The sequence below is a fragment of the Cryptotermes secundus genome, unplaced genomic scaffold, assembly GCF_002891405.2.
Source record: "Cryptotermes secundus unplaced genomic scaffold, Csec_1.0 scaffold1048, whole genome shotgun sequence".
Taxonomy (NCBI): domain Eukaryota; kingdom Metazoa; phylum Arthropoda; class Insecta; order Blattodea; family Kalotermitidae; genus Cryptotermes; species Cryptotermes secundus.
In genome coordinates this window covers 31,526-56,436 of record NW_019727415.1, presented here as the reverse complement: position 1 = coordinate 56,436, position 24,911 = coordinate 31,526, and the positions used below count along the sequence as shown (strand labels likewise).

At 39.1% G+C, this 24,911-nt stretch overlaps 1 protein-coding gene across 1 annotated transcript in view; it reads right to left on the bottom strand.

Moving 5' to 3' along the window:
• Positions 1-1,969: 1,969 nt before the first annotated feature.
• Positions 1,970-24,911, bottom strand: part of LOC111864772 (insulin-degrading enzyme-like) — a gene marked incomplete at its 3' end in the record, with an annotated part of 36,733 nt that continues 13,791 nt past the window's right edge. Inside the window, 12 exon segments of the mRNA XM_023852282.2 lie at positions 1,970-2,079; positions 4,773-4,868; positions 5,741-5,843; positions 8,253-8,356; positions 9,598-9,735; positions 10,645-10,845; positions 12,163-12,365; positions 14,081-14,203; positions 15,662-15,831; positions 16,571-16,715; positions 16,718-16,777; positions 16,998-17,185. Coding sequence (XP_023708050.2) covers positions 1,970-2,079; positions 4,773-4,868; positions 5,741-5,843; positions 8,253-8,356; positions 9,598-9,735; positions 10,645-10,845; positions 12,163-12,365; positions 14,081-14,203; positions 15,662-15,831; positions 16,571-16,715; positions 16,718-16,777; positions 16,998-17,185 — 1,641 coding nt within the window.

Sequence of the window (24,911 nt, the reverse complement as noted above, 5' to 3'; positions counted from 1 at the left end):
GTATATAACCCGGAGAGCAAATTATTATGGGGATTATTCAAACAGAAATTTTGGCCCATTTGTGGCCGAAGGCCATGCCGGAAGGGGCACCGACTAGACACCAGGCAACGCCATCTATCTGCAGACTCAACCCAAAGTAAGTGGAACTACTCTTATCGCCATGCTTAATAACTGTGATATTATTAAAGTGTAACTCCTCCAATGGGACATGAGTTAGGAACATTCCAACAAGTGTACAGGGCGTAAGGGTGATCCAATGGAGTGATGCAGAGGTAGACAGGTGTAACATAGAGGCTGCAGAGGGTGTCTACGCAGGGATGTGTAAAGATATATATATGGTGGATGAGTAGAATAGGAGAAAGAGGAGACTAGCGACCCATAACTGGGTGAAAGGAAGGCTAAGATGAGGTCCAAGAATCGTTTAAGAAAAGGGCAATGTGTAATCCGACACCAGTCGGCTCTTTAATCGTGATATTGCTAAAATGTATATAACTGTACATTGATTGTGTTCATACTAATATAGGGTAGCATAGGGTGAGAATGTGGGTTTCTGTTAATGTGATTTCCTCCCTTACCACATTTCGCACCTGCGCCCTCCTGACAAGCCCTGTGAACAGTGTGCCCCTAGCCAATGTAGCAACGATAGAGAAAGTGATTTAGCAGTTTCCTTAGCCCACCCCGTGACTGCAGTACAGAAGGTGGCAACGGGGATTCCTCCACGCCCCCCTGTCGCCACGGCATAATAGTGGTGGCAGCAGCGGTGGGATGCCTCCACGCCCCCTGTCACCACGGTATAACAGGTGGCATAACAGGGTAGGAGTTGAAGGGCCTGGTCGTACTAAGTCATTGTGTAACCCTGGTTCTGCCACCACCATCTGGACTGTAGCCCTGGCCTTTGCCACATTCATTAGAAATGCTTTGTATTTCAATTTACAATCAGGGTTTAGATTTTTGTAAACCAAAAATGAATTGAAAATGGCACAATTTATAAGCCACAAGGCAACTTTCACTTTTATTATCTGTGGCCACAATTTTCTGTTGACCCCTGCCACTTCCACTTTCTGAGTCACTAATCACTACTCCTCCACAAGGCAGGTCAGATAGCTCATCAGAAAACAAGTCAGAGAGATCGCTTGCCTTCAACCCCTTTTGTCCTTGAAACATGTTCCCCTCTACTAACTTCTTGCCTGGTACATAAACAGCTGGAATGGCAAAGTTTATTTTCTTTTGGAGTAGGGACCCTAGGCAGCCAGGTCAAGTTACTGTATACCTAGCATACATTCGGAAGAGTTATTACGCAGTACTCCTGGCGCCAGAGCAAGGTACAGTGTGTTTCAACATAACATGTCCTAAAGTCATAATAATGTGCTACCAGTCCGCCACATTTAAAAGCGCTGGGCATAAAAATATGCCACCAGTCCGCAAAGTGTTAAGAAATTTCAAACAAAAATTAAATTAGAAAGTGAGTGAATCAATCAATGCAAATAAATATTGAGCATTGTACATCAGGTAAATTAAACAAGAAATATCACATTTGCACATGTGTAAATAAGTGAACATTTATACAGTGCGACAGTTTTGGGGTAAACAAAACACCTGATGATGGCCATTTGAGGCCAAAACATGTCATAAGAAGAAGAAATAAGAGTGAAAGTTGTTACATTGAGGACCGAATATATTGTGCGTGAACAGAGGTTACAAAATTAAAACACAATGAACAAAAAGCCATTACATCTAGAATATAGAGTACTTCATGCACAAAATAACTGACACACACAATAATGAGACTTCGATATATACAGTACATTGAAATCCTCATTTAACGTTACTAAATTTAAGGGTTTTCCTTTAAGGTTCATTATCAATAATCCCATGTCAGTGAACTCTTACCCTCCATTCCCGATTTATTTTCCAGCTAGAAAGAAAGCTTAAACAGGAACATAATACTTGCAAACACTGCATCACTAACCTTACAAATTCGAAGCTCAGGTTTGCTTTTGGCAGAAGAAATTCATTGTCCTGTTTGAACCACACTCGGGACAGTGGTGTGTCCTGAATAATAACTGGGTATGTTGGTGCCTGAAAGTGTGTATAAATTTGATGAACAAAGCTGCATCCAAGATAAGAGTTTGATACATACAAGCTATGAACAGAGCATTACAAACTTACCAGTCTATGGTGTAGACAGATTCATAAAGACTGTCAACTATCACAGTTGCATGCATATAGATTATCATCACGTGTAACCCACAACATTTCATATTTAAATTAAATTTTCATTGTGTTAAATATCATGGTTGTTTCAAATCACATGCAATTTTTATCTGATATACTCCACAACTCATGTGCCTGTGGTGCTGCCTGTTTTCTGAAATTTCAGCTTTTGCTTTTCATGTATTTTTTCCTTAGTGGGGTTGGACTAAGTGCACTTGGTACTGCAACCATTTCTGGCCTACTGTACCAGCCTCAGATGATAGATGACGGTGACTGCGGAGAAATTGTTGGAATGAAGACTGGCAAGGGAAACCGAAGTACTCGGAGAAAACCTGCCCCAGCACCACTTTGTCCAGCACAAATCCCACACGACCAGACCCAGGCTCGAACCCAGGCTGCCGCAGTGGGAAACCAATGACTAACCGCTTGAGCTATAATGCAGCCCTGCTTTCCATGTCAGTCCCAGTTACATCCACATGCTCATCGCTTACAGCAACACAAGGACGCAACGTAAGTGTGGAATATTTGCACAGTATCATTACGTAAAAAGTGGTTTAATGAACCAAGAAGAAGCTGTTAAAAGAAACATGAAGAAACTTTGATATCAGTGAAACATTCATGAAAGACAGGAGACAATGAAGTGTTCCTGATGACAAATTAGTCTGGATACGCAATTCAAAGTCCAGGAGCAGAAAACTTCTGGTGACTAAAAGAGACTTGTCTGCATACTTCACAATATGACATTATGTCTTGTATAAACTGTATAATTCTCCAAGCTTAATTTTTTTCTGACTTCTTAGCCACTTTTTATTTCTGAATTCTATTCCGAACAATTGGAGTACATACCCTACACAAATAAATACACTACTCTACATCTGACTTCTCAATCAAAGCAACTCAATATTTCATAAATATACGAGGGTCGTACTGAAAGTCATGAGCAACAATTTTTTCTAAAGTAACATGCTTTATTATTGACAAACCAAATACACCACCTCAATCTACAGACCTTTCTTTATTTTTCCACATAATCGCCACTTCTTTGTACACATTTCTCCCAGCGTCTGGGAGGATGAAAATTCCCCTTCTGTAAAATTCCGTTCCAGCCATCCGAAGACACTGACGCACTGCTTTCTGAATTGCCTCCCTTGTCTCAAAACGTTGTCCACGCAGCTGATCTTTCACAAATCCGAAAAGATGGTAGTCGGAGGGTGCCAGATCAGGGCTATAGGATGGGTGTGGGAAAACTTCCCACCCCATCTTTGCAATTGCTTCCAATGTGAGGCAAGCAGCGTGGGGGCGAGCGTTGTCATGCAGGATGATGATGTTTCGTCCCGGATGTTTATCGCACGATGCATGACGGAGCTTGTGCAGCGTCTGGACATAACAAGCAGCACTGATGGTTTGCCGAGGTTCCAGGAATTCGGCCAGAATAAACCCCTCTGCATCCCAGAAGACTGTGCCCATCACCTTTGCAGCTGATGGGACTGTCGTTGCGTTTTTTTTTGATGGAGAATGCAAATGGTGCCATTCCATACTCTGCCATTTCGTTTCAGGCTCAAAATGGTGAAACCAGCTTCCATCACCTGTCACAATAAGGAGGAAAAAATCATCGCCTTTGTGTCGATATCTCTGCAGCAGTTCTGAGGTGACGGCTTTTCGCTGACCTTTTTGGTCTTCAGTCAATAACCGTGGGACCCAACGAGCACAAACTTTCCAATAGCTCAAGCTTTCAATCATCTCCTGTATTGCACTGTGCCCTATTCCAAGTTTTCTGGCTACCGTGCCCACAGTCACACGCCTGTCATCTTGAATGATCTCATCCACTCTTTCCTTGTTGCGTTCAGTTGAGGCTGTTCAAGGTCGACCATTCCAAGGCTCATCTTCGATGCTGGTGTTCCCATCTTTAAAATGTTTCACCCATTTTTGAACACCGCTCGCACCCATGCACACTCTTCCATAAGCACGCTGAAGTCTCTGGTGAATTTCTGCAGCAGGGATTTCCTCTTTCACAAGAAATTTGATGACAGCACACTGGTGAAATGACATTCATTGTTGGCCATTTTGTTAGGAGTGATACTGGTCATGTGATGCAAGCTATTGACATCACAAGACACTCAAGGTTAACACAACAGCTGGCTCCACCTACCACTGTACTCTCTTTCGTCTGCTGTTCCCAGGTTGCATGCAAAAAATAGTTGCTCATGACTTTCGGTACGACCTACGTATTATGCCTGTAGAAACTAATGGGGTACATAATGAGTTAATGTGATGACAGGGACAAATGTCACTTGTTTCTGCAATTTCTGAATAAGGACATTCTGATCTGGGTATAAACTGCAACCCTATTTTCAGACTAGTGCAACATATATGCATGTAACTGCAGCATTACAATTTATTCTGTGCATCATAAATTATGACAAAAAACGAAGAATAGTGAAGTTGTCACTTAAGACGAAAATACTTTTTACTTCACATTTAAGTAACTTCATTTGTTTCTGTTATAATATTTAACCTTTGCAAAGGAAATAAAAACTAATTAGGTGTATTATACTTACATTCTCTTCCTGCGGCATCAAATCAAAGTCTGTTGGAATAAACTCATTCTTTGGAGGTAGTTTTAGATCATCACATAAGTTTGAACCCCTCCATTCCTACAGGCAAAAATTTGAAAAACATAACAGTGAAAACCTCACAGGTGTATGAAGGTGGAAAGTGAGAAGATATAGTCCACAATCACATATATATATAACTTCTGCAGACATTGCTATAAACATCCAACCAAACAATACTCTAGTTTTCTGATAATCATTACAGATTAACTCCATAACATAAATTAGTACCTCACAAAATTTTGAGAATTTCTTTTGATAAGTTTCATTGTGTCACATTTCAGTTCTATGTCTTTTGTTTGAAACACTTTTTATTTTGTGAAAACTCAAGTAAACAAATATTTATTTAGATCCTAGAAGTAACAAATCTGTCCTGAAAAACATAAAATAAAGAAAGACATTTTAATAAGGGTAAAAGTTAGAGTATAGTTGTCCCTGTCCGTAGTTCAGCAGCACAGGGGAATGGAGGTATACCTCCACACATTCTTAAATGTGGTACTAGATTGAAGGTGAACAAACTGCTTCATGCCCTGGTAACTTTACCCCTACAAAAAGGATGCTGGGTGCACAAATCTCATCTTGGCAGTGCAGGGAAGAAAAATCCTTTTCCCTGCTTAGAATCAAAACTCAATTCCTAAGTCATCCAGCCCAAGACCCAGTCACTATACTAACTACCCAAACAAAATTTGTGGACCGCCTATCCTGACTGAAGTATTCCGTCATTTTCCTAAGCTCCCAGAAGCAAATTCCAATTTGTGCCTACAATTAGACCATAATTACTTCCTTCTACACAGCATAGTTAAATAAACCACACATAAAAATCAAATGTAATAAGATTGCTTTTAAATTTTTACTACTTTCATGTAACATTACATCATAAATCATAAACAGAGAGAACAGTAACTACAACTCACATCTAGCACTGATTCCGCTATTTTCTCCAGCTTGTATTTTGTTCCATACCATTTCTCCACTTCACTCGCTATAGGTTCAAACTTCTGTCCAACGACTGCAACCCTAAAATATAAGCCAGATATTACTAATAACTCTGTTTGCACTTTCCTATCACCTTGAAATTCACCAGATGATGATGATCTCTTTGTAACAGTTTCATACCAGAATCTTACTTCATCATCCTTCACACACACGTACGAGGGGGGACCCAAAAATAACCGGAACCGACCTGTTGCGTGCGCATGCTTTGTAGTTACGAGTTGTGCTGCTAGGTGGTGTTAGCTGGGGGTCTCCCGCGACTGTTAGTGAGCTGGCGTCAGTCTGAGTTAAGTGGTTTGTCTGTGGTGCTCTGTTGTGTGCGTTCCTGTTTCAACCCTTTGGCGATTAGTGAGATGGCCGACCAGAAGGAACAAAGAGTGTTCGTGAAATTCTGGATCGTTCTGCACTTCACTCCTCAAGTTGCGGCAAACATTCACGTGGGTTTCTCTTTGGTCATCTCTGAGCAAGCGAGAAACAAATTTTGCAGACACCCGTCTCATGTGCAAACCTTCGGTTAAAATTCGCTGCACCATGCTCCATGAGATGTTCGTTTCCTCAGAAAGTTGGTCAATGGTCTTTCGACGATCTTCATCAATTGCACGTTTGATTTTGGCAATGTTTTCGTCATTTCTTCCTGTCGAAGGACGCCCGGGGGGTGGCATGTCTTCTGTTGACATGTTGCCAGATTTGAAACGGGAAAACCACTCGTAGACCTGCGATTTCCCCAAAGCATCATCATTAAAGGCTTGCCGAAGCATCCAGATCCAGAATTTCACGCACACTCTTTGTTCCTTCTGGTCGGCCATCTCACTAATCGCCAATGGGTTGAAACAGGAACGCACACAACAGAGCACCACAGACAAACCACTTAACTCAGACTGACGCCAGCTCACGAACAGTCGTGGGAGACCCCCAGCTAACACCACCTAGCAGCACAACTCATAACTACAAAGCATGCGCGCGCAACAGGTCAGTTCCGGTTATTTTTGGGTCCCCCTTCGTATGTTTTAAATTTGTACACATTAGTCATTATTCATTCACTTATTTCTAAGCTGACATTTTAGTATAAGGTTCTCAGAAGTTTGTAGTTGTGAGATTTCACTGCACATCATCCTCTCAAACATGCATTTTCATTTAGTTACCATTCATCCCAAGCAAGTGAAACTCATAATGCTCACATGCGCATTTCACCATCAAGAACACATTAAAACCAACGCATACCAGAGTGCAGAGACTCTTCAGCATTCACTCAGCATACCTGGCCATGCCCTTTATAAATGGAAACTAAAAATGTCAAGGTAATACAGATGCAAAACAGCCAATGAATATGGCTCATAAATCAATCATTCAGCAGAACAAATATCCATGAATGCAACCCATTAAAAGAGCTCGGTGAGTAAATATAACTTTTTTTCCACAAATTACTATATTTTCATGAGCATAAGGTGCACTGTCTATTCCGGAAAACGCTGCTTAAAATCTTAGTACATTTTTTATCCCATACTCCAAAGGTTTGATATACTCATAAGAATATTAACTCCCACCCCATAGCAGCTTGTTTCAGACAAGTTTATTACCAAGAACTGAAATGAGTCTCTCAGTATAGCTGTATAGCTATGTCATCAGAAGTGTGATGGGATTTCATGAGTGTTATTTACTTTTAACGAAATGGGTTCAAGGCAGAAGAGGTTTTCATACCTTATTTACATGTGATAAATAACACTAAAGAACTTGGAAACAGGGCAGCTGAATAATATTTTCACCTTCCAACTTAAAAATTCATACTTGTGTGGAAAACACAAGAAGAAGGATTAGACAATGCAGACAAGAACAAATATAGCTTTCATGGTCTTGGTGCAAAACGGCTGAAACTAGAGAAAGTGAAAAACTAGGAAATAGGCCACAGCAATAATGGTGCAGCTTACACAGAAGAAAACATAAGCTTCAAGCAAACATTAAGATCATAATTCTATTACAATTATTTAATAAAAAAAGGTAAAAGTAAACTTATCCCTGTGCCTAACTAACTAACTAAGCACTATGCCATGATGATGTATGGGGAAGTGCATGTATAGACCCACATTTTCTGGACTTTGGCACAAGTTGGAGGTGAGTGGTCAGCTTCACGTCCCAGCCGCTTTACCCCCGGGGAAAGAGCCCCCGGTACCCATAGAATAGGAGGCTGAGTGGGCCCCAGACCCAGTCTGAATGACATAGAGAAATGAAAATTCTTGGCCCAGCCAGGACTTGAACTGCAACCCCCTGGTCATCCAGCATATAGCCAGTAGCTATACCAGCTGCACTATCCTGGCTCTTACAATTATATAAAACAAGCATGCTATATAATCTGAGCTACTGACAGCATTACTAAATAAACAATGCACATAAGCGAAATATTTAAGTACAATTATTGTGTTTCCACCACCACATTACCTAATGTTTTCAGGAGTAAGATACCCTAGCACCATCTCTATAAGATCTGGTCTCCAGTCACTGATGAGGTAATAGCCTGACAGTACTTCTTCTAATGGATAATCCTGCATAAAAGACATAAATACACTCAACTCTCGATTATCCGGGATAATGGTGGGGATGGAAATCACGATTAATTGAAAACATGGTTAAGACAAATTTTATTAAAAGTAGTACTGTAATGTAAGATTTGAGGCTTTCACGGCGGTGACTATGAAGAAAGCAGTCTTCTGGGATTTGGCACCGTGTATATGTGGTGTTAATCCACGTTTCAGAGGAATGTATTGCCTCCATCTTCAGGGTAGAAGAAAAAATATAAGAAATCTGCAAGCGAGGAGACCGTGAGAACCAGTAAAAGCAGTCTGCTTTTACCAGTTCTCACGGTCTCTTCACTTGCAGATTTCTCATATTTTTTCTTCTACCCTGAAGATGGAGGCAATACATTCCTCTGAAACGTGGATTAACACCACATATACACGGTGCCAAATCCCAGAAGACTGCTTTCTTCATAGTACTGTAATTCTGTACCTTCATAATACTATAGGCCTACCTGTATTTAAATTTATTCAACCTCATTTTTATGTCATCTCATGGCCTATTTAATACTTTTTTTCATTACACTGAAGTATGAATTAGTTATTTCAATCACAGTGTTCAACAACATCCAACACTTTTTACGAATATTCACACTTAACACTTAAAAATTTTAACACTGTCGTTTGCTTTTTTTGCACCATTTTCCTTTTTATGGATATCCGTACGAAGCCTATGTAATATTAGCTTGTCACTTAATAAACTGTTCTCTTCACTCTCAAGATAGTCTAGTAAGAATTCCAAATGATTAAGAGCAGCAACATGTGATATTTTCTTACTAGCCAAGTCGGGTTGTATCGAGTGCATGGCAGTGACTACACCAGGTGAAGTAAGTGTAATACTGCTGATGGCAGTAGTTGAGAAGTTGTGAATTGTGTACGTGTAAGAGCAAGTGGAATAAATTTGCTTCATCGAAGACGGCGTGAAATTATTTGTCGCGCTTGACGCACCCAACACGTGACAACGTGAAGACTACTGAAGATAGTGTGAAGAGATTATTGTGTAGGGTTTGTAAAGTGTGTAAACCCATAACAGTGTCATAAATATTTGTAGTTATGTCTTGTAGGTTGTTAAATAAACCCATTAACAATCCGAAAGACGCCTTCAGTAGCCAAACGTTACAGTATTTATTATTTTGATATACTACAATGCATGTTTGATAGTTTTATGAAATGCTTTTTGTATAAAATATAAACTGGAAATTTTGACTTACATGAAGATTATGTACTGTGTCAGATACGTAACTTCTAGGAGATTCTTTGTCTTTGAACCGGAAATGCATCGCCCCAATGTCCTTGTACTCTTGAAAAATCCACTCCTTCGGTCCATCTCGTTTCAACATGTTCACGTACTGACAACAAACAAAACAATGAAGTACAATATAAGCATAACTCAGATATTGGTATGTTATATTAGAGGCCTCATTTCACATATTCACAATCTAAATCATAAAATCCAATACTGAAAAAGTATAAAATATTGAATTACGCTCTTCTGAATAAACATTTTTCATACACATGATGGCAGATGACAAGAGACAACAGCTGCCAGATCCACCTATGGGAAGAATTAGTACTACCCGCAACCAGCATTTGTGCACTCATAATCTCATCACTAGGTTACTGTTTTATTGTATGAAAGACTACAATGACTGAAGAACCTGAATTACTCTTCCATAGACACATTTAAATACCTGCACATCATATGCTCAAGTTGCCTATTAAATTTCCAAGGTGTAACATACTGCTACAGCATATATGCATAATTTTTGGCATTCTTTCATACAGAAAGAAGCTCACTGTATCATCATGTTTCTGTGCACATGAATGTCCAAACATGCATCCATGTTTTTTCCAAATGTTATGTGATGGCTAATAAACCTAAGTGATTATACTGTACTATACTTGAATTTCTTTATGTAATTTATATGACAGTTACGCTATTCTTGATGGGCTTGGTCTGTGAGCATACAGAAACCCATCATTTTTTCAATAATTTAAAGTCACTGAATTTAAAACAAAATGAAACTGTAATCCTGCTATGTGTAGATTTCTCACTAGATGTAACACATTCTGCTTCTGCTGCTACTGATATGACAAATAAAAACAACATAACTAACCAGCAAACTGCCTGATATTTTTCTCTCATTGTTTGTGGGCAGTTTCTGTTTCTACCTCTCTTTCTAACTTTTTGCAGTGTTATCTTACCAGATCATACTGTATATAATTTGATGAAAACATGAATAAACAAATCAATGCACCTGAAATACGAGTTTGACGATATCATTCACATGTTCAATCCCTTCTTCTGTGAGGTCAACATTGATACCAAAAAAGGCAAATCCTCGCGAGCCTGTACGAGCACCGCCCACAAGCCTGTTGCACCAACCCTTTGTTCTCAGCACAGACAGCAAACTTCCAGGGCCCTCATGACCAAAGAGGTGGCCCAGGTAGTGGGCTGGCTGGAAGAATAAGGATTACTTGAGAGCATATGGATATAAGGAACACATTTCAAAAGCCTTGGTTTAATCTGCCTACAATCTACAAAGAGCTCAGTCTTCTGGGACATGACAATGTACAGCCTAACAGATTTTTACCAACATTTCACAGGAAGGTACTGTTTTATTTCAGGGTCAAAGAGTACATAAACATGCCATTAAATCAAAGAAGACAAAAAATTTCAAAACACACTTTGTTGCAAATTACTGTCTTCTTGAATGTAATGCCTTTAGTTTGATAGACAGGTATCCACATTTTGAAGGAATCTGCTGCCTCCCTCTTCAGGGTAAAAGACAGAGGATGATGCAAGCTCCAAAACTCTGGTCCTATCCACCAAATTACATGTGCACTGTTACATTAAACAATCACTGTTAGTCATTATGTAGAACTGAGATTCTCACAGAAGTCATTACAAAGATTTTCATCTTCTGGGATATGATGCAGTGCGGTCCAGTAAAGGTCAACCCAAGATTCAGAGGAACATGTCACTTCTGTCTTCAGGGTTGAATAGCAAGCCAAGCAAGAAAATTTCAATGGATGACACAGCATTATACGTCAGAAGATATAAATCTTCAGTCTTGATCAAGGGAATCTCAAAACTCACAAATTTTGTTATGTTTGTCAATTAACATGAACAAGCCATGGCTTAATATAGGCCACAAATGCATTCAATCTCATCACTTCGAAATCATCACTGAAAATTAATCTTTACATTTCACTTGATATTATACAATCACCATATAGTATAAAGCATAAAGAGAGGCAAACAATTAACTAAATGTTACTAAAGATTTACTTACTCAAATAGTTGAATCTTCATCGAAACAACATTAATACAGGTCGATCATGAAGGGTTCTGATAATGGTGTATAATTCGCTTAGTGGAGGGTGGAGGCCAACTGGGTCCACTCGGCACAGCGACCACTGATTGGCCTATTGTAGCCTGCCCCATGTGATTATGATCATGGAGAATTTGGTGACATGAGGATTGGCAGGGGAAACCGAAGTACTGGGAGAAAACCCACCACAGTGCCACTGTGTCCACCACAAATCCCACTTTACCAGACCCGGGTTGGACTGGGGTTACTGAGTTTCTGGACTTTGTCCACTGTTTGGTAATTGAAAGAATATAATCTTTTGGAAACTGGATCTGTTTCCATCCCCACACCTTTTCAAATTGGATGAAAACAGATTCAGTTTCCAGAAGGTTGTTTTCTTTAAGATACCATAATGGATGAAGCCCAACATCTCAGTAATCCCGAATATCCCTACAGACTTACCCCTGCTTTATAATATTCCTGCAGATCTGGTATAGGGAATGTGATGTTAAGATTTCTGAGGTCCTTTACTGGAACAATGTAGCCTTTCATCTGAAGCTGCTCAGGACCAAATGGATGCTCAGTCCATGTAGGGGCTGTGACATTCTTGTTCTTCACATCCGAAAACAGCGTGACAGCCATCGTCTCCAATTCATCCAAGCTTTCTGGTAATTTTCAGCACACGTTCTTGTTTACCATTATTGATATTATTGCCATGGTGAATTCTTTAAGCATTATTTTTAAAGACAAAATAAAATGAACTGGTACAAGTACGAAAACATTATATTCAAGGGAAATATCTGGTAAAGAATTGGTGCAATTACTACCACAGTTCCAGATAAACTGCCATATTACAAATCTGTAACTAATGATATTTTGCTACACAACTATCATTTGGCACCTACTTATTCAGCTAGGTCGTGATACAGATAAAAACAGTTGGGTAAGATATTATAATGTATTTTAAACCCCTGTAAAATTTAAAAAAGAAATGTTAATGTTATCATTATTATTGTTTCATACTATATATGACACCAAATAGTTGAATGGATAGATGCTAAGGCAACAATCTTGGAGCTGCACTTTAGGTTCAGCTCCTTCATGCTCAAANCAGGTGTCTTGATATGTTACAGTTATTTTATTTTATTAAATTGTGTTAAAACTGCTACACTGTGTTAGTTCGTGTTAAAATCACACGCTGTAGTCCTCTTTTTAAGGTAAAACCAGATAAAATCCTTTAAAGTTTCTATTATACCCACGTTATTTTGGTGGATATTATTTCACCTCACACAGAGTGTCATTCATTTTCATAAATGTATGTCTGTCCAGGGTATTTTGTCTCGGCAGTTTGCCCCTCACGTTCGTAGCCTACTTTTCAGTTATGACTGCCATATGCCCCTGGTTTGCGTGTTTCCTCCACAGCGTGTGGTGTTGTCTTTACTACTATGCTACAAACGTGAGGGGCAAGCTGCTGAGACAAAACACCCTGGACAGACATACATTTATGAAAATGAATGACACTCCGTGTGAGGTGAAATAATATGCACCAAAATAGCATGGGTATAATAGAAACTTTAAAGGATTTTATCTGGTTTTACCTTAAAAAGAGGACTACAGCGTGTGATTTTAACACGAACTAACACAGTGTAGCAGTTTTAACACAATTTAATAAAATAAAATAACTGTAACATATCAAGACACCTGAAGATGGTCGTTTGTGGCCGAAACATGTAGTGTCAAGGTGTATAATGTTAAACCAGAAATTGAGTGGTGAATGGAAGAGTGTTGCGATATTGACAGATGATAAATAATGGACGTTAAGTTGAACAATTGCAACGGGATGCTGAAATACAGAATCATGGTATACCATATCTTCGAGTCACTGTGCCATTCTTGTTCTGCCTCCATAGGTTCAACTTAAAAGGTATTATTTCCAAAACTATGCCTTACAAGATTCTCCTGAAATTATTGTTCTCCATATGTAAATATTCTCATTACAAATTCCCATGGCCTTTCTTCCTAAAAACATGTCTGCCAATACTCTTAACACTAAGTTTTAGCTTCAAGGTTGGCAAATACAGCAGACCAGAACATGTACAACTTTTTACTTTTGATCAGTTTGCTGGTATATGTACCTGAAGGAAAAAAACCATCCCTATTATGTTCTTACTACATAAAATATTAACATGTCATGTATTTCTCAACCATGGTGTACATATTTCTGTCATAAATTTGCTTGTGCCTTTTGTATGAAAAGTATAGTGTTCTTTGTTACCTTAACTGTATCCTGTTCCCTAACTATGTTTCACCACAAATTATGCCATTAGTTATTACATAATATTACCACATAAGTTCTCAGTAGTGAAAACAGAAAGTATACCTTTCCCTAAAACTGCCAGTGCCATGATGTTGGACGAGTACCACGTATCATGAAATTTTAACAGTTCTTCACGCACATTAATTCCCTTTTCCTTCGGTATAATATCTAGAGTCTGTTTATTTCCTGTGAACAAACACGAAAGTAATATACAGTACACTCTGGATACCTTCAATCTCGATCCAGTGAGATGTGGTACAGCTATTTCCTGCCTCGTCCACACAGTCACAGATCAGGCTAGAAGAAGGAAGACAGGGGCATCTGAACAGTGCAGCTTTATTGGAGTAACATTCACTCCACTAACAGGCAACATAAACAGAAACTGTTTTACTGCAAAGGAAAACAAGGTAAAGCTGTCACTGTACTTAATTAATTAAGCACTATACCATGAAGATGTATGGGGGAGTGATGGTACAGCTCCACATATTTTCAACCTAGGTACTAGACAGGCCCTTTCCACTTTACCCTGGGGAAGGAGTCCCCTGTACCCATTAGTAGGAGGCTGGGTGGGTCCCAGAGCAGAGCTGGGTGCTGTGGAGAAAAGAAAATGTCTTGCCCCTGTCAGGAATCAAGCCATGATTCCTCAGCCATCCAGCACATAACCTGTCACAATGCTGAATATGCTCTATAAAAATCCAAAAGAACTGAATCTAAACCCAAATGTAATCACAAAGGTAACAAATCACTGTTTCAAACCAACTCTATACATCATTTATGTAAAAGCTGTCCCTGTGCTTAAGTAACTAGGCACATTATGAAGTGAAGGCGTAACTCCATACATTCTTAACCTCCGCAACAGTTGGAGGTGAGTGGTCAGCTTCACACCCCATCCACTTTTCACGCAGGGATAAAGCCCCCCCCCCCAGTACCCTTGAGACAACAGGCTAGGTGGGCCCTGGAGCCAGCCTGGATGATGTAGAAAAGACAAAACTTTTGCCCCTGCTAGGAATTGAATCCTAATTTCTTGGCTGTCCAGCCCATAGCACATTGCCAGACTGTACAAAAAGAAATGACCATCATTCTAACAACAAAATGAACTGTCCAGAGGACATCATGAATTAGAAAATCTAAGCTTCATAAGTTTTGAGGTTTTCATGGCAGTGAGTGCTGTGAAACTGTGTAGTCTTGAACAAGGCTCCCAACATTTCAGAGCACACAATATGTCCATTTTCAGGGTCAAAGAGATCAGGGTAAGGATGCAGCCAGGTTACACAGGCAGGATGACATGGAACTGATTACTCAAAACTGTAGAAGGGGGGGGGGAGAACAGCTCTGTTCACATCAACAGGAATGATTATATACAGTTATAAGAAGTTGTATTTTAACAGTTCTGCCAATACATTGGTATTCATCTACAAGACTAGACAATGTCACAGAACACCACAGTCCAATCCTAACGTTATTGGAATATCTGAACAGCTCAGTTGCAATGCTTCACATGAGAAAATAATACTGTCACATAAAAAACATTATCATTAATTTACCAGAGCAAACACAAGCTAATCTGAAGAAACACATACTGCAGAGATTACAAGTCCCTTGATCAGAAAGTTAGGTCTTCATAAATATGACAATTTTCTTTACCTGTCCCAAACTTATTAAATGCATGATCTTTCTTTGCAGTGGATTTCTCTAGCCGATCAAGCCACCAGGAATCATTGGAAATATTCTTCTCATGTTCTGAGTTGACAGCATTCATTTCTCGTTCTGTTGCACTTTCCGTGAAAAGAGGGCATAAGAAGAACTGTGCAAACCTGTACAAAAGGGAATTAATGAGTCAGTATAACAGACAAGGTTCATCAAGACACATAAACTGGTGACTGGTAATTCTACAGAAGAAAAAGTGGCTAATTTTAGTTGCTTCTTAGTTCATTTACAAGTAACAAATTGCTGGTTATGAAGTGTAGACTGAAAAGAGGCGTGATAGCCATAAATGCTGAGAAGGTTGAGTAGCCACCATTAGTTTTGACAGTAACCCTGTATTTAATTACTGAACATGAATAACAGATGCAATGCAATGCAATGATACATGAAATATACATATTCAATAATCTAAATCAAACCTACCTTTAGAACCCCAGTAATCAAAAACTTGGTTTTCGAGCAAAAAATGTGTGGTAATACTGATCAAACACAGGAGCCTGGTTAGCGCAGTCAGTATAGCAAATGGCTACAGGTTTGACAGATGAGGGTCGGGGTTCAACTTCTGGAAGGGGCATGATTTCTCTTGTCTACACGTCATCCAGACCAGTTCTGAGGCCCACCCAGCCTCCTATCCAATAGGTACCAGGGGCTCTTCCTCCAGGGGTAAAGCAGTCTGGAATGAAGGTGACCACTCACCTCCAACTAATGCCAAAGTCAAGAATATGTGGATCTATACATCCACTACCAGATACATCTTCATGGTGTAGTACTTAATTATTTATGCACAGCAATAACTTTATCTTTTTACCTCATTTCACTGAGTTTACAGAAAAAATATGGTTCACTCACCTGTCTATTGCTCCCCCCAGATGTTCTGGCATAACATCAAAATAATAGTTAGTGTGATCTGAATATGTACAGGCATTGGAACTTCCGCCATGTTCGGACAAGAACTTGCTGTACTCATTCTCCAAAGGATACTTCTCTGTCCCCAGAACAGCATATGTTCACAGAAATGTGCCAGACCAGGCAAGTCAGATGGATCACTCATGTGACCTACACACAGTAAAATTCATGATAAACAAGGCACCTTTTCATTTAATTGGTCTGTTCTAAACAGCATCAAGCAGATATAAAAGTTTTCCTCTTTGCTATATGGCTTATACAGCAAGTACCAAGATTTCTCATAATTGAGAATAAATTTCTCATTAACAGAGTTGCTATTCCCACAATCATTAATACTGCATACTAATAATCAGACAGCATCACAACTTACCAACATTTACATCCAGAGATGCTGCAGACTTATCCGTACTGCTGTCACTAATAAGCAGCACTTTCATGTCATTTTGCAGTTCCAGACAACGATATAACCGCTTATCTTCAGCCGACTTGATGATTTCACTTACATGACGTTTGACACCCTTCATAGTTATGCCAGTAGTGTACAGCCTCACAGGAAATCTGTTTTGGAATAGCAGACAATTTCTTATCACCTCCAATATGCTCTAATTACTTAATATCAGCCAGTCCGTGCATAAGTACTCTGATCTTAACAGGGCAATTAAAATTTTTTTTGATAAACACTATATTCTACCTCTAATTATTACTATACAAAGAGAATATGATCTCTGCTTTCTTGCAAATAAAAGAACAAACTTTAATTTCACGGTATGTACATTGTCTTTCTTGAGTAATGAATGATCAAGATATTTCCTGTGGTAGACTTGAAAGGATTCTGATGATGGTGTATACTGTACATCTTTTGGCTTATTTTGGACTTCACCCATCGTCTGGTATGTAAAAGACAAAAAACCACGACGTTTCGGAGACTGGGTCTGTCTCCGTCTTCAGGTGGATAGGGAAGGATAAACCTACTTGGTTGGGCCCCTTAGAAAGAGCTAGTCTCAATCCAGTGATTGAGCTCTTTCTAAGGGGCCCAACTGAGTAGGTTTATCCTTCCCTATCCACCTGAAGATGGAGACTGACCCAGTCTCTGAAACGTCATGGGTTTTTGTCTTTTACATACCAGACGATGGGTGAAATCCAAAATAAGCCAAAAGAAGTACAAATTTCCTGTGGTTTACAAACCTAAAGCTTTATGACCTACACCACCAAAGTCTGACAGTGAAACCTATTCTGAGTTAGCTAAAACTAGTTCAGTTTCACAACCTAGTCCTTTAAGATCAATTTTAGTGAGATCCTTTTATCTATGACTACATCTATCATACAGTCTCTTCCTTCCATGATTCCAAACCAAAATTTTGTAAGGAATTTTTGTGTCATATGTATGCCACATTACCTAACCATTTCTAATTCTGGCTTTAATCACTTTAATCATTTCATGTGAATATTACAAATTAAGAAGCTTTCTGTTATGTAATCTTCTGCAGTCCCATGTTATTTTGTCTCCTATCAGTAAACATATTCTCCCCACTAATATATACTCTTTAGTGCCCTCAACTGGTCTTTTTTTCCTCAGAGTGAGAAGCCAAATTTCGTAACCAAATAAGACAACAAATTAATTTATTCATTCATGCATTCATTCATGTTATCTGGCATTCATAATTGTCGCAACATTAACACTTGAACAAGTCACTTCATTAAATACATCATCCTTGAAATCCTTCTGCACAAATGCCTAAAGGAATAGAATTTGTCAACAATATATAATGATGCTTAACATGGTTGACCTATAACACAGGTCTGCAACCAAAAACCTGCACAGGATATTTTTACTGTTTCTTATAGATCTTTACTCACTAAAACCGGAAATAATGGTAAAAAAAATCCTTCATGTATTTTTTTTTTGCAAAACTCATATTTTTAGTTTAATTTTGCATGAAATTTCTCTTCAACGTGAAATCTGGTATCCTATTGTTGATTCTATAAACCATATCCAATAATTATTTCTTACTTTAAAATAATATTTATAAGAGTGAATCTAAAAAATAATACAAATAGAAAATGGGTGGGATGGGGGGGGGCAGTGCAAGGGGTTGGTAGGGTGGGTTTGGCGGTGTGAGGGGCTCAGGCAATCATGTCCCAACATGTTTACTTTGTTTGTAGTGAAAGGTGAGGAATCTTACTAGCTCGGTTGAACATATTTGTGGTGAATACATAGTTAAAAGTCAACAAAGAAATATAAGTTATTTTGTGAAGAAAGAGTATTTTGCTTATTTCAAATTGAAACTTGGGGATCAAGACAAACCTTGGGCTCCTCACAATGTGTGCAGAAGGTGCGAGGAAGATCTTCGTTTGTGGTTTAAGGGTAAGAAAAACTCATTTCGTTTTGGCATTCCTATGATGTGGCATGAACAGCAAAACCACACAAGTGATTGTTATTTCTGTTCGGTAGATGTGAAAGGCTTTCATACAAAAAATAAAAAGAAAATATCTTACCCAAACCTTAATTCAGCTATTCGTCCAGTGCCTCATAGCTCTGAAATACCAGTTCCCCTCCCACCTTCCAGTTTGGATGATATACAGAGTGATTCGGAGGACAGAACTTATATTACCACCCCAGGATGAATCCAGCTCAGATTTTTCTGTTAATGAGGGACCCAAACCTTTTTCTCAGAGTTAGTTCAATGACTTAGTTAGAGATTTAGGCCTTTCCAAAGATGCAGCCGAATTGCTAGGGTTAAGACTAAAAAATAAAAACTTGCTGTATGATCAAGCGGGAAACGGAAAGCGAAAGTGTGTTCGGAGGAGCATCAAAGAGAAGAAGAAAAAGTTTCACAGGCAAAAAGACTGAACACAGAATGTTAAATATATCATGAAAGAATTGTTTGTTTAATTATGAGAAATAATATGTTTAGTTCAATGTAATAAAATTAGTGATTTTTTTCATTGCTGTTATGATTTTTTATTGCAAACACCTATTATGTTCCAAAAAACTGTACATGATAGGGGGAAATTGAGGTCATTTCTGGAGTCTGCATCCTAGAAAACATAAAGTTTACCAAAAATATTCCATGCAGCTGAAAAAAGTTATTTTTGCAGACCTGTGTAATCAGAATATAACACACACTATCAAACCAGATAAATAAAAATTGTACATTTTGATATTCTAGTTTTCAACTTTTTGGAAAGCTGTTTGGGGACGAACAACCTTTAGAAGGGAGCAATGTCATATGTTTGGAATCCAGAAGGGTTACTTCCATGGAAACGCTAGAACAGACCACTGCATGGGAAGTAACAATAGGGGTATAACAGTGAGCCATTGCGTAGAGAACACCGAAGATGAGTCTCCACGGTTATAACGAGGGTTCATTGCATAGCAGTGACTGAGGTTATAAAAAGGGTTGAAGGTATTTGCCAAGTCAGTTGGAACCTAGATACCATACGATATAGAAGAAGACAGCAAGAAGACACTCTCCAGAAGGCCGCCGCCGAAAGCAGTCTAGTATTGGCTGAGATACATAGCACGTCCACAGAGTAAGTTTCCCACTCATCCCACATCTAGCAAACCTTATATTGTGGGAAGCGACTGCGCGTACGTGATAGAGCAATGACGTAGCATGGCGCATGCACAAACGGAATTTCCCGCGTTCCCACAGTAGCATTGTTGCAGCTGTTGTAGATGGGGGCTCTTATTCCAACTCCCGCCGACTGCGGAGTGCAGTCAGTGAAAAAGATTTTCAATGCACAGAGCATGGCACCGATCGAAATTAATCGTCAGCTGTGCCGGGTCTATGGGCCTAACGTCGTGAGCAAGCAGATGGTGCGTCACTGGTGCAGACAATTTTCAGCAGGTCGACAAAGTGTGCATGATGAGAAGCACAGTGGGCAGCCATCCATCATTACAGACGACCTGGTGGAGCTGGTGCGGGAATGCATTATGGAGAATCATCGTGTCACAACTGCGGAACTCAGCAGTCATGTCCTGCAGATTTCCCGCTCCTTGTTGCACGAAATTGTCACGGAGCACCTGTTGTTGAGGAAATTGTGTGCCAGGTGGGTGCCGAAGCAACTGACACCAGAACACAAAACAAAGCGCATGGAGTAGGCATTGACCTTTCTGCAGCAGTACCATGATGGTGACGAGTTTCTGGACTGGATCATCACAGGTGATGAAACGTGGATTGCACACATTACCCCAGAAACCAAGCAGCAGTCAATGCATTGGCATCACAGTGGATCTCCCTGTAAGACGAAATTCAAGCAGACGTCGGCGCAGAAAGTGATGTGCACGGTATTCTGGGACAGACGGGGCATTCTCCACGTCGACTTCCTGACAAGAGGTGAGACGGTGAATGCTGAGCATTACTGTGAAACACTGCAGAAATTGCGACAGGCCATTCAGAACAAGCGGCGTGGGATGCTTAGTGCCAGTATTGTCTTCCTGCATGATAACGCTAGGCTGCACATGGCTCGACGGACAGCAAGTCTCCTGCAGGAGTTCAGCTGGGAGGTGTTTAATCATCCACCCTACAGCCCGGACCTCGCTCCCAGTGATTTCCATCTTTTCCTACACCTCAAGAAATTCCTGTCGGGTGAGCGTCAGCATTTTGAGAATGACAGAGAGGTGGAGATGGTTGTCACACAGTGGTTCCAATCCCAGGCGGTGGACTTCTATGACACAGGTATTCAAAAGTTGGTCCCACGGTATGACAAATGCCTCAATTCTGGTGACGATTATGTTGAAAAATAGCCGAACACTTGCTGTATCTGTTGCGATAAATATTTCCGTGAAATTGTGTTTTGTTTCTGTAAACGGCCCCAGGGAAACTTACTTTGTGGACGAGCCTTGTATAGTGGAAGCAGTAATTGTGATACTGCAAGTGATAATAATTGTAAAGCACTGAGTGTAGAAGTGAAGCACAATAAATATTCACTAAATCCGAGACCCACCTGAAGTTATTTGTCGCGTGACATACCCAACATGTGACAATATTATAAATTGACTGGCACTGACATAATGGATCCTGAAATAATTCTCCTCAAAAGCGCTTCATAACTTTAATTGTGTTTGCTGCAACAATTAACATTAGCCACATTAGCCAACCTAAATTTTCAAAGAAATAAATAATTTTGTTCCATATTCTGGTTGGAATATATTAATATAGTCTTGGTTTATATCATATTTATTTCTAGACAACATTCTTAATAGTTCTTAAGAGAGCTTGCCAATTTCTCTCACTTCTAATTCTGTTCCTTCTTAATATCCTGACACCAATAACACTAAGTAGCTGTGTTCATTCACCTCCAGAACGTACTTATTCTCTAAGAAGTTTCCAATGGATACCTGATAGAAAAATTAAGAAGCTAAGAGAATAAACTATAATAGCACTTCAGGTAAAATTTTACCCTAACTTTCACTCTAAGTAATATCAATCAATGTTTGAGTATTCCTAATTAATTTACAATAACTAACAACAGTTTCCTTGGAACTACATGCTCCATACCTCACTTTGCTTTTGCATCCTAACTCCTTTTGTTGCTTATGTCTGATTCTTATTTCCAAACTTCCTGCTTAGAAGTACAGTGCAACTTCAATAATCCAAACTAATTACAGCAGACTAATTCAGACTAACCAATCATACGGATTACTGGATTTCAAATACATAATCATTTGAATTTTTTAGTAAAATTACTTATTAAAATATTTGACAGGTACATTTTATATACAAACAATAATAAATGTGTGAAATATTATACTTTTTTAATATAGCCAATATTTGACTACACACCCGGCTCAGAGCAATAGGTAACCAGGGTACATCTTTCACCATCTAGTAGTTAGGCAGGTCCATTAATACATCATATCAGGTTTCACAATAATTAATTTTTACTGCAAGGAAGTAAACTAATTATATTAAATTTATAATATTTGGAGATGACAATTTTCTTTTCTTTCTGTATGGTACTGTACATTATTTCGGATTACTGGAAGTTCAGATTAACGTGGGTTCAGACTACCAAAGCTGCACTGTAACTCTCTGATGTGTTTCTATCATTTATAATGTAAGCTACACTTTCATCCCATTCAGTAGTCCCTTCTTCTGGCATAATATCCCTTCCTTTCCTGAACTACATGCTTGCCTCCCTTAGTATCATCAGTATATTCTACTTTCCTTCTCAGCACAGGGCTGACAAAACAGCAAAGATGAACCAACTCTTTTTAAAATAAAATTAATTTCTGCTTATTTTTGCTCATACCCTGGCCCTTAATTGTTACTAATCTAAATACATTATGCAACAATGTAAATAAAACTGTTTTAACAATTGTGATACCAATTCTACCCTTCACCACAGTGTCTGGAAATTTCAAGTATTTAATTGCAATGAAATTCTGAGAAAGTTACCCCCATGTGGAGGAAGGGTCAAATACCTCCACTGTGACCCTGCGAGTCATAGGAGGGGAAGAAAAGGGAAGTCTCAAATTTGAGACAGTAAAATATGGTTGCGAGTCCCAAGGGACTTGGACCCGAGAAAGAACGCGCTGGCAAGGGCCAGCAGCACGTGCAAAAGACAGACCCATCCTCTCATCAGAGAGGATGCCCCACAAAAATAAGACCGTAACTGTCAAATGGTAATAATTAATATCTGGTCATGAAAGACTTAATGTATTTCTTTTGGCTTATTTTGGACTTCATCCATCATCTGGTATGTAAAAGAAAAAAGACCACGACGTTTCAGAGACTGGATCTGTCTCCGACTTCAGGTGGGTAGGGAAGGATAAACCTACTCAGTTGGGCCCGTTAGAACAGGCCACCTGAAGACGGAGACAGATCCAGTCTCCGAAATGTCATGGTCTTTTGTCTTTTACATATCAGATGATGGATGTAGTCCAAAATAAGCCAAAAGAAGTACAGTACACACCATCGTCAGAATCCTTTCAAGTCTACCAAAGACTTACTGGCTGACTGACCGTCATTTGCAATGTGACTTTGACTTGAGGAAGTTAATCTGTTTTAATTTGGGAAGGGGGGGAGACAGAATATCCAGCTTCAGCTTGCATTGGCCTTGTTCTCAAGAAGTGAACAGTTTAGTTATAAGAGTCATTTGTTTTGATTTATTAATACAATGTAGTAATGGCTGTGAATTATCAGTGCAGTTGAATCAATTAACTTAGTGTAAAAAGCCTTATCAAGCAACTATAATTACATACAATGAGCTTGTAACTGATTCCTGGCTCCTCACTATTTACGATAATCTCTACATTGAAATAAGAGTATTGTTTCTTTCCGTGTTGCAAAAAGATGTCTTTTCCCATTTCTGCTAAAGATATATTCACCATTTTGTCCACTAATTGTCTATTACATCAACTTGTGTATACAAAAGATGAAAGACACAACAATAATTCTGAAAGAGACAAAACAGACACTACTGTGTCAACATTTGTTTGACCTCAGTATTCATATATTTATTTATGCAGTATGCGTGACTAGCAGTTACAACCTTTATCGTATGTATATCTTGCTGTGTGTCATATAAAATATGTATCTGCATAAATAAAAACATGAATACAAAATTCAAACAAATGCTGACATACTAGTCTCTATTTTGTCTCTTTCAGAATTATTATTGTGTACTATCCCATTATACATCTTTCGTATGATGCACAATATGATGCATACCACAAAGGTTGTGTATAAATACTAAATGTGGTTTCCCACCTATTATATTTATATCAAAACAATCAATTACTATAACCCTTGTGTATAAGGGGTGGGCCACAGAATCCAGCCCTCCCACTGGGACCTTCAATGATCTACTGTGCTTTATTACAACCCTTGCTCGGGTTAGAGCAAGAACGTCATAAATGTACAGCTTTAGAATATCATCCTTCATAATTGCCATAGTCTGTTTCCTTGGCATAATTCACATAGTACTTTTTCTTCTGATTCCTTGTAACAAGGGTCTCCAAACTACGGCCCGCAATGTGATTTTATCCGGCCCGCGAAAGAATTGTGCAGAAATGCGCCAATTGAACTAATTTTCCAATGAGTACTGGTAAATGTGATTCCAAGCTTACTGACCTGACATATTATACTGCAGTTCGATGGCTTAGCTGTGGAAAGGTTCTTTCACGCTTCTTTCAGCTCAGGAATGAAACTGATATATTTCTTACCGAGAAAAACCATCACGAACCACTTTTATCAGATACCAAGTGGCTTTGGAAATTAGCATTTTTTGCTGATCTGCTGAACCATATGAACCACTTGAATTTAAAGTTGCAGGG